Source organism: Peromyscus eremicus, chromosome 3, assembly GCF_949786415.1.
Source record: "Peromyscus eremicus chromosome 3, PerEre_H2_v1, whole genome shotgun sequence".
Classification (NCBI taxonomy): domain Eukaryota; kingdom Metazoa; phylum Chordata; class Mammalia; order Rodentia; family Cricetidae; genus Peromyscus; species Peromyscus eremicus.
The window spans coordinates 69,388,359-69,405,808 of record NC_081418.1 but is presented as its reverse complement, the minus strand read 5'-3'; the positions used below and the strand labels follow the sequence as shown (position 1 = coordinate 69,405,808).

The 17,450-nt window shown below is 45.4% G+C and overlaps 1 protein-coding gene across 1 annotated transcript in view; it reads right to left on the bottom strand.

The window, feature by feature from the left end:
• Creb5 (cAMP responsive element binding protein 5) overlaps positions 1–17,450 on the bottom strand; it is a 293,736-nt gene that overhangs the window by 262,726 nt on the left and 13,560 nt on the right. Inside the window, 1 exon segment of the mRNA XM_059256673.1 lies at positions 10,493–10,614. Coding sequence (XP_059112656.1) covers positions 10,493–10,614 — 122 coding nt within the window.

Here is a 17,450-nt window from a genome sequence, read left to right as displayed (position 1 = left end):
AGCCATGCTAAACCCAAAATGTAATGTCTTTCCTTCAAAGACAGGACTGGGGGTACAGACTTGCTCATAAGTGGGTCACCAACCTTATAACTCCCAAATGATTGTGTGATCACGCATGCTGGTCTCATCCTGCCGTGCATGATGGAGTTTTATCAGAAATGGCATGCTCAGGTGATGCTGAGAGCAGAGTCCTTAGGGAATGCCACCTGAGAGCCACACAAGAGGACTAAATGTGCCACAAGCAACAGAGTCACAGTCTCAAACAGAATAAATAAAACAGCTGGTAAGGTTTCAGAAAGCAAAGAACAAAGGAGCCACAGGTGAGTCTAAAAAGCCACCAGGCGTCCATCCCCCTGTTGACAGGAGCAGCAGAGCAGGCAGGTGACAATGGGTGGCTGTTCAAGGGAGTCACTCTGACCTCACCTCCAGGCAAGGTGGCCTGTGAAACCCTTCAGTTTGCCAAAAGAGCAAGCTCCACAAAATGAGGAACATTGAGTGCAGGCAAAATTCATGAACTTTCCCAGGTCTGTCGACTGCGGGGATTGTTGCATCCAGAGCAAGGATAATGCCCCTGAGGGACTCTGATGTGCCAGCCAACACTAACCCACAGGTGTGATTTGACATCCACCATGATGGAAATATGAACAGGAGGAATGCTCGGAATCCCGGTTCCTGCCCTCCAACTTATCAATATGGAAATAACAACACACAAATGCTGAGCCTGTCCCCTGGCAAATCACTCCCATACCTGCTCCTGCCCATACATTCAGCCAGATTTACAGCATGATGGAGGAGGCAAAGGCAGGTTCCTGCAACCATTATTGTCTTTTCCTTCCCTCTTTTTAGAATGTCAGTTTCTTCTCACATCTCGGTGAGGGGCCCAGGTAAGTGATTTCACCACAGATGCTCATGAAGTCTAACATTGGCTCCAATTTTCCAAACGTGAACGCTGTTTTCTGCCTGGAACAGAAGCTTCATTTCTTAGCCATTTTGTTTGAATCTGGCCCAGAACCGGGCGATTTTCCTGCCTGCCTTTGAGAGCCTCAGTGCAAGGCAGCCTGAAGAACAGCATAATCAAAGGCTTAGAGCCCAGCTCACCCCTTTAGTGCTCTCTGTCTGGTGCCTTGGAAACCCCGTATTACTCAGGGCTGCAAGCTGGTTCCTTCAGAGGAGAGCACCCATCCATTTGGTGTTGTGATTCCCATTGCATTAATACATTGAAATGCTGTTGTGGCCAGCCTGCCTCAGGATAGGTAAGAAAGGATTTAAACAAGCTGAGAATCCAGCCCATCCCAGAATAGAGAGATCACCCTGAGGAAAAAGTCTCCTGCTAAGAAAGTTTTTTCCTCATGGCGGCTTTAGTTCCAGCCACTTAAGTCAATTTCACTCACTTTCCAACTGCATGATAAGGAGGCAGCACGGGGCAGACGAAACACATTCCCCACCACTTGATGATTTCTCTTTCATTTGAAAATCTTTCAATGGCCCTTACCTCCCTTATTGACCCTTATTCATATCTTTCAAGCAGAGATTTTATAGTACCCACACCTGGCTGACCATATATTGACGTGGCATGTCGGAAAACACCACAGGATGCCATGGTTAATATCTTCCATATCAACTTTGGTTTATCCTCTTGAGATCTCAAGCTGCTTCTGGACACTAGCTGTATATTCTAATGTCAAGAAGAAAAAAAGACTTAAGAACAACTGGTTTCCAGTTTTACACAATTTAGTTAGTTTCTTTTCTTAAGCACTGGGTTCTACAACAATACTTAAAGTTGTGTTAAAGACCAAATCACCTTTCAGGGATTTTCAGTAACCACCCAGCAGGATGCTCTAGCCTGAGGTGACAGAGACCCAGGGCCCTTTTCCTTGGTTTCTGAGGGACCTCTTTCAGAAGGCTCCTAGTGGGACCAACCGAGTAGAGCTAAGTTGAGTTCTTCAGTGAGGGTACAATTTGCTTGACAGAACCAAGGGAGTCAGATATGGCAGCGGGTCTGTATCCTGGGAAGAGGCATGAGTAAGCTAAGTTGGACCACAGAGGCATCTCCAAAGAGGAACAGCAGTAGCTGGAGCTACTGCGTGTTGAAGACTAGTCTTTAGGCTCCGGGTGAGGGCTGGGTGTTGGCAGCTAGGAGACATATGTCTTTCTGAAGAGATAGAATACCTAGAACTGCCTGAGGGGGACATGCCCAAAACAAGGACACAGAGATGGGATTGTTGCAGAGGAAGGAAAAAGCCACACAGACGAGCCATCCATATTCTTTTTTGTCTCCCTGCATAGTTTCTTTCCTTGCATTTCAATGGTAGAAAAGGATGAGAATCAAATTAACATTAACAACAATACTGAATACTCCATCATTACCACATCCAGTCACTAGTGAACAGGAAATACTGATGTAAGAAAAACATGCTATTCCTTTCACCGATTTCCAACTAAATAAAGGTTTTGAAGTGAATGAATTCCTCTATAGCAAGCAGCACTGCGTGTTCGAACAGTCCAGCTCCTCTCCCAGTCTCTCCTTGGCAGCTGCACATGAGAACGTCCATTACAGGCACAGCAGGAATGCATCGCCTGTCTAACTGTGACTCCAGACTCCAGAAACTTAGGATCAAAGAGCGGCCAGGTAGAGACCTACCTCTAACTCACCATGCCAAACATCAGGTGAGAGAAAACGTGAATAAAACCTGTGGCAAGTAGTTTCAACAATTAATACCCCGAGCCGGGAGACACTGATCCTCAGTTGCTGCCACTCTTGACCCTCTGATCTAACGTCTAACAGTGGCTGAACACAGTTTCTGACTACTGCCAAATAACTTAGGATTCAAAGTTAGCCTGCCAATCTCCACCTTTTCCCCTTTACTATGACAGGTAGGGTTTTAAGGAACTAAGGGTGACAAGAAACAAATACCTAATACCTGTCGCAGCCCCGCCCCCTTAAGCCATGGACTTCCCTCACCATCCACATCAGACATATTTGACATTGTGTTCACTCACTTCTCCTAACAACGCTCTGGGCATTTTACTGCTCTGGAGACAGTCAGACTCTCCACAAAAATCAAACACAATCTTATGACTGTTGTATTGTCCATTCCATTGTAAACTGAGGCAAGACCTTGGGTCACATCCTAATTCATTCACACATTCAGCCATAGACATCGGCTCTCACTAAACCCGTTAGGACAGGACTCATCATCCTTAAATTCCAGTGACCTCAAACACATGAAATAGCTTCCAGTTCATCCACTGGCTTAGTTACCTCCCTGAGTGAGATGCAAGAATCAAGCCAAACTCTCTTCCCCACACTGAATTCCAGCTACAATGAGAATGGTAACCGGTAAGGAGGAAGTCGAACGTGATTTCCATTTGTCCTGTGCTGAAATGAGAGAACAAAGGGAATCCTTCCAAGCCTTGGGCTCCCCAGTCACTGGGGAGGGAGAAGGAATAGGTTGTCGTCTCCATTATCACTGTCAAAGGCTGTTTCCTTTCAGCCAGGCCGATAAAAAATGGAAAAGATGAAAAACGGTCTCATCCGAAAGGATTAAGCAAAGGAACAAGGAGACTGTTCAAAACCAGGGTAAAACCAAGTTTAGGTTTCAAAACCTTCTTTTCTTCTGGACTTCTGGGGGAGGGTAGGATTGCTTTACACAAATATCTTAGCAGCAACATATTATCCTAACCGGAAACAGGCAGCTGTTGCCAGAGTTTGCTCAGCATGGTGTCTGGTTTTCCTCCCAGACCCCACGCCCCCCAGACCCTCCCCAGAAGGCAGCCATGCCTGCTAGCGGCTGGCAAGGGCAAGGCAGTAGGAAGAGGCCCACAGCCTCCTCCCTTGGCCTCTTCTCTCTCTAAGCAACCGGTGGCATCTGGTAACACAGCCAGGCGCACAATTTAATGAGAGTAAACAGCCTGGCCTTTCAGAGCTGGGGCTGCCCCGGCCATGACCGGTTCCATCACCCCCACTGAGCTGAGATGCAAGATCTTAAGATCATAGCTTGTCCCTTTTCCCCATGTGTGACAGAGCCAAGACCCTCTAGGGACAGACTGCACTTTTATCATTTGAGAAGGAATTCTAGATGCCCTAATTTGCTATTTCGGCATCAGCATAATGAGCCATATTTAGGTCCTACGGGAAAATCCCAACGTGTAGCACTTACACACTGTTGTTTCTTATCCATGGGGTCTTTGGCCATGTTAGGCTGTAATGTTATATTTCTCTCAGTAAGACAAAGGATTTCATTTCTAATCCCTTTGATTGAGAGAGAATAGGGGAGGGGAGAAAGAGCAAACACTTGTGCAAAAACCGTGTGTTCACATACATGCACAAACTACATGCACACCCACATGCAAAACTGCTGTTATGTCAACGGAATACATGCCTGCTTGTGTGTTACTCAGTCTATTTTTTAGAAAGGAATTAAATGTGAAAGGCCAATTCATCCTTTTTCTTTAAAAAAAAAATCTTTTTATTTTTCTTTCTTATGACCTGGACCACAAAATCTGTACCCCAATTTTCCCCTTAGAATTTCTGAAAGAGCTGGGCCTCAGTCTGGTTCTTCCTGACTCAGTTTCCACTGAACAGAGTTGAACGAAGTCTGAACTGGAGAGATTTAGAAAACTCTGCCCGGCTCATGCTTAGATCTCCACTCATAGCCACCCCTGTCAGAAGTGAGTCCTTTCAGTCTCATGAAATCAAACATCAGGCTCTCCTAACCCTGTTCTCCCCACATCAGGCTCTCCTAACCCTGTTCTCCCTACACCAGGCTCTCCTAACCCTGCTCTTCCCACATCAGGCTCTCCTAACCCTGTTCTCCCCACATCAGGCTCTCCTAACCCTGTTCTCCCCACATCAGGCTCTCCTAACCCTGCTCTTCCCACATCAGGCTCTCCTAACCCTGCTCTTCCCACATCAGGCTCTCCTAACCCTGCTCTTCCCACATCAGGCTCTCCTAACCCTGCTCTTCCCACATCAGGCTCTCCTAACCCTGTTCTCCACACATCAGGCTCTCCTAACCCTGTTCTCCACACATCAGGCTCTCCTAACCCTGTTCTCCCCACATCAGGCTCTCCTCACCCTGCTCTTCTCACATCAGGCTCTCCTCACCCTGCTCTTCTCACATCAGGCTCTCCTAACCCTGCTTTCACATCAGGCTCTCCTAACTCTGCTCTTCCCACAGCCACTCCATCTTTCCAGTTGCAGGTGCTCTCTGAGTCTCCTCTTCCTGTTACTTCCAGTATATTCTACCAGCAAAACTATCACCTCTGTCCTGAAAATATTCCTAGATCCCAGGAACATTCTCCATCTCTATTTTAGGCAAATAGTCTACCAGCATTAACCTAGATTTCTTTCGATTCTTCCTTAAATGTTTTCTCTTCCTGCCTCCAACCATTGACTTCCGCTCAGCAGTCAAGATGACTTTCCTAAAGCCTTACCTCAGGTCCTGCCAGGTCTCCACTTAGAACCGCCCGATGGTTCCCCATCTCATTTTGAGTCAGTGTCAAAACGGGACACTTCACATGGCCTGCAGCACCCTCCTGGGCCTGCCTCCCCACACTGAGCTCTTTAAAGTACCCTTCCCCAACTGTACCTGTCTTCAGAACTTTTCCAACACACATCCCATCACCCAGTCTCAGGCCTTTACACATATTCTCTCAGTTCTCACAGATCATCTTCTCAGGCTCAGGCCTTCTGCTTGAATCTCTGTGTCCACTGGGTTGGGATGCTCCCAATAACCATATCTAGCCCTACCTGGACTCCTTCACAGCTGCATTTAACTCCATAGCACCTTCACAGCTGCATTTAACTCCACAGCATTTACCACCATGGGGCATAACTCCATTGCACTTACCACCATGGGACATAACTCCATAGCACCTGTCCACCATGGGACATAACTCCATAGCCCCTGTCCACCATGGGACATAACTCCATAGCACCTGTCCACCATGGGACATAACTCCATAGCACCTGACCATCATGAGGCAAAACTCCATAGCATCTGACTACCATGGGGCAAAGCTCCATAGCACCTGTGCACCTGTGCATCATGGGCAAAGCTCCATAGCACCTGTATACCATGGGCAAAGTTCCATGGCATCTGACTACCATGAGGCAAAGCTCCATAGCACCTGTACATCATGGGCAAAGCTCCATAGCACCTGTCCACCATGGGACATAACTCCATAGCACCTGTCCACCATGGGTCATAACTCCATAGCACCTGTCCACTGTGGGGTATAACTCCATAGCCCCTGTCCACCGTGGGACATAACTCCATAGCCCCTGTCCACCGTGGGGCATAACTCCACAGCACCTGTCCACCGTGGGGTGTAACTCCATAGCCCCTGTCCACCGTGGGACATAACTCCACAGCACCTGTCCACCGTGGGGCATAACTCCACAGCACCTGTCCACTGTGGGATGTAACTCCATAGCCCCTGTCCACCGTGGGTATAACTCCATAGCCCCTGTCCACTGTGGGGTATAACTCCATAGCCCCTGTCCACCGTGGGGTATAACTCCATAGCCCCTGTCCACCGTGGGGACATAACTCCATAGCCCCTGTCCACCGTGGGGCATTTTTCACTGGTGTGTGTGTTGTTTGTCTGGTCCATAAAATGTAAGGCATCTGAAGGCTGAGGCATTTTATTGCTTGCTTGTTTTTTAATCATTTATATTTGTTGGTGTCTTCATCAGTGACTTAGATAGTACTTGATATACTGTGGTCACCCTAAAACATTCCCTGAATGGAGGCTGATGAACAAGTCACGAGTTCCAGGGTACAGCCTGCTGAGTTCGAAGCCATGGGAAACTGAGCTTTGCAACGCCTGCTAGACAGTTACAACTCAAGTCTAGGATTTCCCTCAGAAGAGTTATGATGCAATGAGCAACTATTAGTGTCAGAAATGGAGATCATCTTGGAGACTGTTATCTGCTGCCCCTGGCTATGACCTGCTGTAACCTTTCCATATAGACACTGAGATTATTTTGGAAAAGGGATGTCAGAATTGGATTCAGAGTCAAAAGAACGGAATTGTTTCAATGGGTACAGACGAATCAGAATCCATTCTCTATTTGCCCTTTATCTGGATTTTCAGCCCAACAGCTAGAGATGTAAAGGTAAAGCGCAGGACCATTTAAACCAAGTTCTCTAAATTAGTGAAAACATCTTCCATTTCATAAAGCTCTACTGAAGAAACACTTCAGGTACTTGCCTATTAGAAGACTTGGGCCAAGAGTGGGCTGAGGAGATGCCATGCAAGGGTAAGAACCTGAGTTCAGATGCCAGGCACTCACATAAAAGCAGGACATGGCATGTTTACCCACATGAACACGTGTATGCAACAGAGGGGTGGAGGGAGAGCGAGAGAGAGCGAGAGCAAGAACAAGAGAGAGGAGAGAGAGAGGAGAGAGAGAGAGAGAGAGAGAGAGAGAGAGAGAGAGAGAGAGAGAGAGAGAGAGAGAGAGGGAAAGGGGGCTCAGGTAAAAAAAATCAGAAAACAGTTTGAGATTTAGAATTAAAGGGAAATAATTGGGAATCGGGCTTAGGGATGTACGCACCCCAGTGACAGAAGGCTGCCCTGTCATACATGAGGCCCTAGGCCTCATCTCGAGCACTGGGAAGAAAAACCTTGCTGAAAATGAGTCAGCACCTGAATGTATAGCAAAAGGAAAGAAGGAGAGGAAGATCGTTGGGAAACACTACGGAGCTCATGAGTGCGGGCTTTCTGTCTCTACTTTCCTAAGCAGCAAAAGAAGTGCAGCAGGAGCTTCAGGCAGCAGGCCTCCAGGGATGCGAACCCCGGGGAACTGCAGTCCTGGAGGGAGGAGACAGCACACCTTCAGACTGGGAACATGGATGCTCCATGTGCTCCCCACCCAGTGGTTCTAGAGCCATGCCAGGGGATAAGCCACCAAGGCAGACACTTGGCTGCCGCATGAGTCATAGTGCATTAGTCACTGGGGAGATGTCCCCTCCTGGAGTGATGGCCACCCAAGGCTGGATTCGGTCCCTCTGGTTTGAACTAAACAGAGGAAGAGGGAGCCTCGACAAGCTGAATGTGGCCTGGCTCCCAGGGCTTGCTGTGGTGTCCTGAAGGACCTGTCTGCAGCTGCTCCCCCACAGCCATCATGAGCACATCCCATGGCAATGAGCAACCTTTGAGCATGAGAAAAACACCATCCTGCCATTACCACCGTACTCCTGCTCAGTTCTGCTTATTGCATGATTCCATTTTAAAATTTTAATGAGTTCATGTCTTCTCAACCTAGAAGAAATTTAAGGCAATTCACCAAACGTATATAGCATGAAAATATTTTTGTTTCATTAGAAATCAGGACCTGAGGAAACATAAACTAGAACTGAAAGTCTAGTAGATGGAGGAAGTAAAATATTACTCATTATAGTGGTCTAAAGGGCTCTCCAAGTTAAGCAGTGCCCTTGGCTTTGTGATAGTCCAGCAGTCTGAGCAAAAAGAGAAACACAACCAGTACACGCTTCTCACAGCCACAGCAGAAAAATGCTCAAGTTCCTCAGGGGAAGCAAACCATTTCCTGGAATTCAGATCTGCAAGAACTGCTTGCAGAAGGCTTCATGTGGAGAGTCATGACTAACTCCCCAGGAGCACGCCTAAAGCCACGCCTCCAGCTGAGGCTGCACACACTACTGCTCTTGGTAAAGGAACTTTAGGAAAATCAAGGGCCTGTGCTTACTACCATTTTATCAGAAAGAATATGAAGACGGTACTGACCACACACGCATCTTTATCTGAATCCACAAGCCCACTTGAACCGTCTTGGCAAAATGAATGACATTGATTCCTCAGTCTTCTACTCATGCAAATTGATCAAAAGAATTAAACACATTATTCAAGCAGAGGGAGCTTACTGGACAGGACTCCCCAGTTCTCCCTTGCCACTCCCATGGGGTTTTAAAGTTTATATGCACCACAATGAAATAGAGTTGTATCTTCTAGTTTCTGTGAAGTGCTTCTGAAAGTGTTCAGGACTTTATGATTTGCCTAGCAAAGAACAACAGATAGGAATGTGTTTGGAAAAGTGAGGACGGGAGTGAGAGAGAAGGGTGAGTATAAATGGCAAGTTAGTTAGAAATAAGGAGCGCGGCTTGTGATTTGGTTCTCCTCCTGTAAGTGCCCTGCATCTTGCTACAGTACCGCAGCCTCCTCACTATGAGCCAGCACCATGGATGACTGTCACATGGAAAACCCTGATGGAGAAGATTACTACCATTTCACACAGAGGAAGACTCAAAGGTTTGGAAGCAGGCAGAAAACTATCAGAGCCTTTTACAATTTCTTTTCCAGTCGGAACAGCTGGATTTTCAGTTTTCGTCATCACTTAGCTGTTTGTCCCTTTAAACCGTCTTCCACATTTTACATTGCTGTCCATGGACTGTGTCTAACATGTTCAGCACATTGTGTGCATTAGTGACACCCTGTGACAGCCACAAAGAATTCATGAAAAGCACACTTGTCAAATTTACCTGTGACCCTACCTCCTTTGCTTAATCTTGTTAGTAGATTTAAAAATTCTACCAAAATAACATCGACAAAGAAACCTGAAGAATTTCATGAAGTGACCCACAGTTGAAGCTAATCTGTTTGCCTCACCAACAATATATGTTCAGTAACCTGACCAGATAAGGTGACCAGAAAGTGATTTCACATTTGCTAGAGAACAACCAAAGATTATGGAAACCAGACAATGCAAGTAGGGCCCAAATCAGATGAAAATCCTGTTGCCTGCCATGTGATGAGTCACCTGTTCCTGCCCCTTGGCCTGCTCTCTTTTGAACACACTGCCTACGTAAGATCTGCTGTTCAATACTTAGCAAAGCAAAAAAATACCTGGTTAGGGGTGGATTTATGTGACACAGCTTTAAGAATAAGGTAATATTTTTCTAAAGCTTGAATTCTGTGCTTCAGATACTCATTTCCCCATGACTAACCTGAGCTCTGTGCTATCACAATCAAAGGTACATCCCTTTAAAAGAAAAAGGTTGACAGTCACACACAAATACATAAAATACTATTACGAACAGGCATCTTGGCACGTATCTGTAATCCCAGTGTTTGGGAGACTGAGTCAGGGGGATTGTACATTAACAGCCTGAACTACTTAGCAAGATCTTGTCTCAAAATAATGTTCTAGAAACACCTCAACACAGTTTGCAGCACCAGACACTTTCCACCCGGTGCCGGGGAGGTACACCGCTGGTGTCCACACGGTGCCTGGGAGGCACACCACTGGTGTCCACACAGTGCCGAGGAGGCACACCTCTAGTATCCACCCGGTGCCGGGGAGGCACACCTCTGGTGTCCACCCGGTGCCGGGGAGGCACACCCCTGGTGTCCACCCGGTACCGGGGAGGCACACCCCTGGTGTCCACACTGTGCCGGGGAGGCACACCTCTGGTGTCCACACAGTGCCAGGGAGGCACACCGCTAGTGTCCCCCCGGGCCCACCTACCCGCTTGCTGTTCTCTTCTTCTTGAGCCTTCCTGAACTCATGCTCAAAGGAGCAGTCCAGCTCACTGAAGAGACCCACCTCCTCACAGTTCTTCAGGAATCTCGTGGGCGTCGGAGTCTGATCTGAAAGCAGAGGCCAAAGGTCAATAGCGGGGACTTTCCTCCAATGCACGGTAAATGGAAGCAAATTCCTTCATTCCCCCTCTGCCCCATCACCTTAACGTGATGCCCAGCAGCTGTCCACAGTCTCCCAGCCCTTTAACTACAGTGCCCATGTGGAAGGGGAAAACCCCTGAAAAGAAGAGAGCTATATATAAGGACTTCCCAGCCCTCCTGACCCCCACATCCACCTTCACCCCTGGACAGCAGTGAATACTTTGTCCTCCATATCTGGAGTCAATATCATCTGAATATACACACATCACAGCATGGGGAATGAGCCTTTTTACTTTAATCTGTTAAAAAAAATGATTTAGCTAAAAATCAACCCCGAAGATTTTCTATGCCACTCTCAAAGTTGACTTCAGGAGTCTGGACAGAAAAGGAGTGTATATTTTCATAGAAAACAAAAAGAAACAAACAGGCTCGCTAATTCCTCCTTCTTAATGCAAAAAGTAGCTCAGCAATTTTATCTCCTCCTGAGAACCAGAGAAGGATGATAAGAGGTCCCAGTCAAACATGCTCAGCTTCCATCTTCTATAAAATATAGCATTATTGATTTTTATTTTCCTTTGCTGTAGCCAAAAGAATGTTCTGTGGATACTCTCTAAAAGGAAAGGAATTTCTTTCATAATCTGGACTTTCTGCAGAGCTTACTCCTTAGAAAACTGGAGGAGATGAAGCCATGATCTGCAATCTATGTAGTATTTTCACACCCAAGTGTTCTCTGGAATCTAATCTCACAGGACCCGGGGAAGTAAGGTAGAATTATCCTTAAGACCGGCTGTCTTCCTTCAGATTAGGCACAGACAACATGAAGAGTGCTGAGTAAAATACTTTTCTTCAAGGCAGAAGATACAATAAACAGAAGGGAGGGGACATAGCCAACACACACATACACACACACACACACACACACACACACACACACACACGTGCACACTTGCACACACGCGCACACTTGCATGAAATGAGAAAACTGGAGAGCCAGTGAGATTTAGGCCCTTCTTCAGGTCTCCTGGGTAGATAGATGGTGGTGACACCAGGATCACAAGCAAGGCCCCTCATCTCTTCCACTGTGTGCTTGTGCTATCCCCACCTAAGCCCTTGGCAAACAGGAGATTGAGTGTGGCTTCTGTGCAGCTTGATCTGTATACTGCCTCCATTTCACCGGTTATCCAAAAAGTTCCCTTACACGGAAACTCAGCGCCAGGCCTGCGTGCTACAAACTGCTGTATCACAAGAAATCAGGACTCTGCTTACTTTTCCACACACATAGAAATCTAGTAAATATCAACCGAGACTCAGACTATCTTCCCGCTTACAAAGCAGGTGGCTTGTTACCCACCCTCCTCCATAGAATTAGCCCTTTACAGGCAACCTGTCCTGATTCCCTATGAAAAAGGGGCATTCAGTACCCGAAGGTTGGCATGGACTCTGGGTCAGCAAAGTTCCAATGGTGCTCTTTCCCGATTCTTATCCTCAAGATCCAAGATTGTGAGTCTCTACTCCAGATGACTGTAAATCAAACCTTATCTAAAACACTTACATGAAGACTGTGCTTTGTGCAAATGATATTTTTAGCACACTAAGTTACTATGATGCACACATGGATATCGGTGTGTCTCAAACATTCATATAACCATTGTATGATTATACAAAACAACATATTTCTACAGAAATTTGTGCTTCCCAAGCATTTTCACCCAAATTGTCTCACACACGTTTATAAGTAGGGTAGATTCTATTCTGGAAATGGAGAAATGGTCTTCCTGAACAAGACCACACAACCTATAACCATCTCTTTCAAAATCTTCTATCACCTTCAGACAGGATCTCGTTTTAGTCCAAATCCCATGTTTTGCCCTTTCAGGATCAAAAAGCTCATAAGCCCTTTGTGTGTAAAACAATTTTGTGTGTGTGAGTGTGTGTGTGTGTGTGTGTGTGTGTGTGTGTGTGAAAGAATTTGACAATCCAGAAGTCCATATTTGGAAAATAGCATGACTTAGAGGACATAAATACTTTTCCTAGACTTCCTCCTTTATCTCTCAAATAAAATTCTAAAGGTTAAGGATTCTATGAATCTGAAACTCAGATTAACTTCAAAAGCCACTGCCCATAGACCCAAGCAACATACAACTATTGAAAGGACAGTCAAAGGGAGTCACTAGGAATTAGTGATCAGGGCAGAAATAAGACCCAGACCTGCAGATAAGGAGTTTCTGGATAGGAGGTGTAAATAGAGAAAGCGAATACAGCAACAGACAGCTATGTACTGGCTGTGGTGCACTGATTCCTCCACTGGGAGTCTCTTTCTGGACTTGGAGCTGAGCACTTCCCTTCCATCTCAGTAATATTCACAGCCACCATGCTAGGTAAAAACCATTTTTCTTGTTCTATTTATGAAGAAATTAAGTCTTGTTCCAGGTCCGATATGTAAATTGAGTCCATAATTTTATTGGTAATTAATCATTTTATCAATGATAGCCTATTTTTTTAAAATGAAGCCATTCTTGGAATCCTGCCTATCCTTCACAGAACTCCCTGCATTGGAATCCTCCCTTCTTTGCTGTGTCCCAAGAGTGTTTCTGAGGAAACACCAAGCCACAGAGAAAGGGTTGGCCACTTGTCATCACAGGAGTTTATTTTACCAGGTCTTGCTTTTCCTCTTATTCCTCCATATATTAGGAGTCATGGTTGAGAACCGAGCATCATCAGTCAGCTATAGATAGCATCAGCAACAGAAACACCCCAAATAAGAACAGACAGAGCTCTTTTGGTAAATAACAGCTTAGATGCAGCCTTTCAACAGTGATGAGGGCACACCTTGAAGACTTACAGAAACTGATTTCAATAGAAAATCAAACTGAAGTGTTTAAAGTCACATCAGCAGTATCCTTGAGGCTCCCGAGGTGTTGGCCTCATGGTAAGGGCCCACAGCATTAATCACAAATGATATGAGAGAGGGCAGACTCCAAGCAAAGCTAAGAGATTTTTATTTTTCTTCTATGCTAAAGCAAAAGACTCTCGGTTACTATTACACACCTACACACAAAGGAGGTGGGATGGGGATTACCTTGGCCATCATCTTGGGCTTCCTTCCCAAGAAATCCGAACAAGTAGAGCCATGCATAGCAAAGACAGTGGCTTCCTCCACCCTAGAGCAGATGGCCCAGAGGGAGACCCTTGAGTTGTTACCAAGTATGATTATCTTTGCTGCATATAGCAAATACCTATACTCTCATTTGAAACATACAAGAGACACTGTCCCTAAGTTTTGACTCATCTTGGTGAGTGAGACATCCTTTCCAGTTACAAAAGAAACTAATAAATGGCACCTCGCTTTCATCTAACATTTATTGAACTGAGTACAGGGTCTCTAGCCATCTTTGATCTCTTATCCCACCAGCTCCAAGTAAGCCAGGAAGTGTGCAAATGCTCAAAGGGGGAACAGCTCAACCTTTCGGCTGCTTAAGTCAGAGAGGCAGGAATTTTCACTGCCACGAATGCCTTTGCCAAATAATTGTTTCTCCTGAAATCCCTCGAACTTAGTGGGGAAAACCCACAGCTGTAAATTAAAATGCTTGTAATCCCTTCCTCATTTCGATCCAAGAACATTAGTCTGCTATAGCACCAAGTGATGTCTGTATCCTGAAGAGGAGTGGCTGTGCTTTTCTGGTGAATACTAAGATGTGTTCAGACAGTAGGGACAAGCAGCCCTCTTAGGATGTACAGAAACTTTTTTTTTTTTTAGGAATGCTGAGCTGCGCACTTAAGAATTTAGGCTCGCTTTTCATTAGGTACTTCAGCAAGAAACACCCAAATAAAAGACAGGACAACCTCCAAACTTTTGAACTTGCACTTCACCTGTGCACAGTTTTCTGTGGTGATCATCCTCATATACCTGGATGGATGTGCATGAACACCTGCAGGTTCCCCTCTGTGGTGACCACCCTCATACACCTGGATGGATGTGCATGAACACCTGCAGGTTCCCCTCTGTGGTTATCACCCTCATACACCTGGATGGATGTGCATGAACACCTGCAGGTTCCCCTCTGTGGTTATCACCCTCATACACCTGGATGGATGTGCATGAACACCTGCAAGTTCCCGTCTGTGGTGACCACCCTTATACACCTGGATGGATATGCATGAACACCTACAGGTTCCCTTCTGTGGTGACCACCCTCATACACCTGGATTGATGTGCATGAACACCTGCAAGTTCCCCTCTGTAGTGACCACCCTTATACACCTGGATGGATGTGCATGAACACCTTCAGGTTCCCCTCTGTGGTGATCATCCTCATACACCTGGATGGATGACATGAACACCTGCAGGTTTCCCTCTGTGGTGATCACCCTCATACACCTGGATGGATGACATGAACACCTGCAAGTTCCCCTCTGTGGTGACCACCCTTATACACCTGGATGGATGCTGCATGAACACCTGCAGGTTCCCCTCTGTGGTGACCACCCTTATACACCTGGATGGATGTGCATGAACACCTACAGGTTCCCCTCTGACAGAGACTTACAAACAGCACACAGGGTTCTGGGGAGCCTCAAGCACCTGAGGCAAAGGCAAGAAGGAAATTTTGATCACTTTTCTTATTGTCGAACACGCCTTTAAGGAGAATGAAACCCTGTCATTTGCTGCAATGTGGGCAGATCTGGAAAGAGTTGAGCTAAACAAGCCAGGCACCCCACAATAAAAAACGCACATTTGCATGCATTTGTAGAGGTTTAAAATATTCATTTTATACAAGTAGAGAATAGAATACTGGCTACCAGAGGTTGAGGAGGGTGGGGCAGAGGCAGGGAAAAGGGTACAGGGGTATGGTTGGGCAGAAGTGATAACGTCTAATCTTCTACGGCACAGTACGATGCCTATGCCCAACAATAACTGAATACTACATGGTAGATGGTAAAGGCTTTAGAATATTATCTACACAAAGAAAGCATGAACATTTAACATAACGGGTAGACCAGTTGCCCTAGTCTGATCAATACACATCAGGCACATGCATTGAAAATCATACAGTACCATATAAATATGTATAGTTTGCACATATCAATGAAATGTTTTCAATTAATTTTTAACTGTTAGCACCAAAGGGGATTTAAAAAATAATTTCTTTGTGGTTTATCACGGTCCAGTATCTAGATCCTTTGCTGAATGTTTCATGAGAAAGGGGTGTCTCCTCACTGAGTCTCTATCCCTGTAACAGCGAGCCAAGGAGCCTTGCAATGTTAAGATCCCACTGCTTATCTTACAAGGAAGAGTCCTACAAACTTCACCCTATGACCCAGAAATTCATCCACCTGTTACACAGAGGAAATTCTCTAGACATTAACAGCAGGACAGACAATAAGTTCATTCGTAACACTGTTTTAAAAGTAGTTCTCAAGTTCCCATAAGGAGCTGGAAAGACAGACCTGTCATTAAAGCATTTCCCTTGTGAGCATGAGGACCTTAGTTCAATCCGTAGTACCCTGTGAAAAGCCAGGTGTGATGGTACATGGTACGTGCTTGTAATCCCAGCACAGGGAATGCAAAAAAGAAAGAAAGTAGAATCTTGAGGTCTGCTAGCCAGCTAGCCTAGCTTACTTGGCAAATTCCAAGCCAAAAAAGAAAGAAAAGAAGAGAAGAGAAGAGAAAAGAACAGAAAAGAAAAGAAAAAAGAAAAAATGGGTAGTTGGGTAGTGCTTGAAGGACACCTAAGTTATCCAGTCTTTCACAACACAATGTGTTGTTCTCTCTCCTCTCTCCCCCTCTGTCTCTCTCTGTCTCTCTCTGTCTGTGTCTCTCTGTCTCTCTGTCTCTCTGTCTCTCTGTCTCTCTCTTTCTCTCTCTCTCTCTCTCTCTCTCTCTCTCTCTCTCTCTCTCTCTCTCTCTCTCTCTCTCAGTTCCAACCAGTTTATAGTCATTAAATGCATCACCCCAGTAAATACAGTCACTACAAGGTGGATCTAAACAGCACACACAAAGCTAAACTCACAAGCCTAATAGAAGTTGCTACCCCATTTGGTTCCAGAATTGTGTTTAAGTCACACATCTGTTTGCTTCATTTCCTCAACCATTAAAAGCAAGATAAATCAGCAATTTTAAAAATGATGTGCAGAAGACAGGCAAGATAACATATTAAAAGAAGAATGTCGGCCCTGAAAGACACTTTCTCCTTGACTCAGGCACTTACACAGTCCCATGTTATCATCTATGAGCTAGCTAAGGACTAGGGTGAAGCCAAGGAGTTTGGTACCCTACTGTTAGTGATCAAGAATAAGATAAAGATGTCATTGCCCACATGTGATGTACATACATGTACACATAAGAATTTAAGATCTCACTAGCTATTTTGAATTCATGACTTTTCTAGCCAGAAATTATATATATATATTGCTTAATGGTATTCCTCAAGTAAATGGCTTAGGGGGCTGAAGATATGGCTCAGAGGTTAAAAGCACTGGTTGCTCTTCCAGAGAACCCAGGTTCAATTCCCAGGACCCACATGGTGGTTCACAACAATTCATAACTCCAGTTCCAGGGATCTGAGGCCCTCTACAAGCTTCCAAACATACCAGGCCCATATATGCTGCACAGATACACATGCAAACAAAACACCCATACACATAAAAATAAGCAAAAAATTTAAAAGCAGGTGACTCAAATCAATAGCAAAAAAAAAGCGTTAAAATTAGTGTATCTCTTTTAGTAAGAATTGAAGTTGAAAGGTGAGGTAATTTTATATATTCCTTTCATTTTTACAGTTACATTTCTCTCTTGAGTTTTC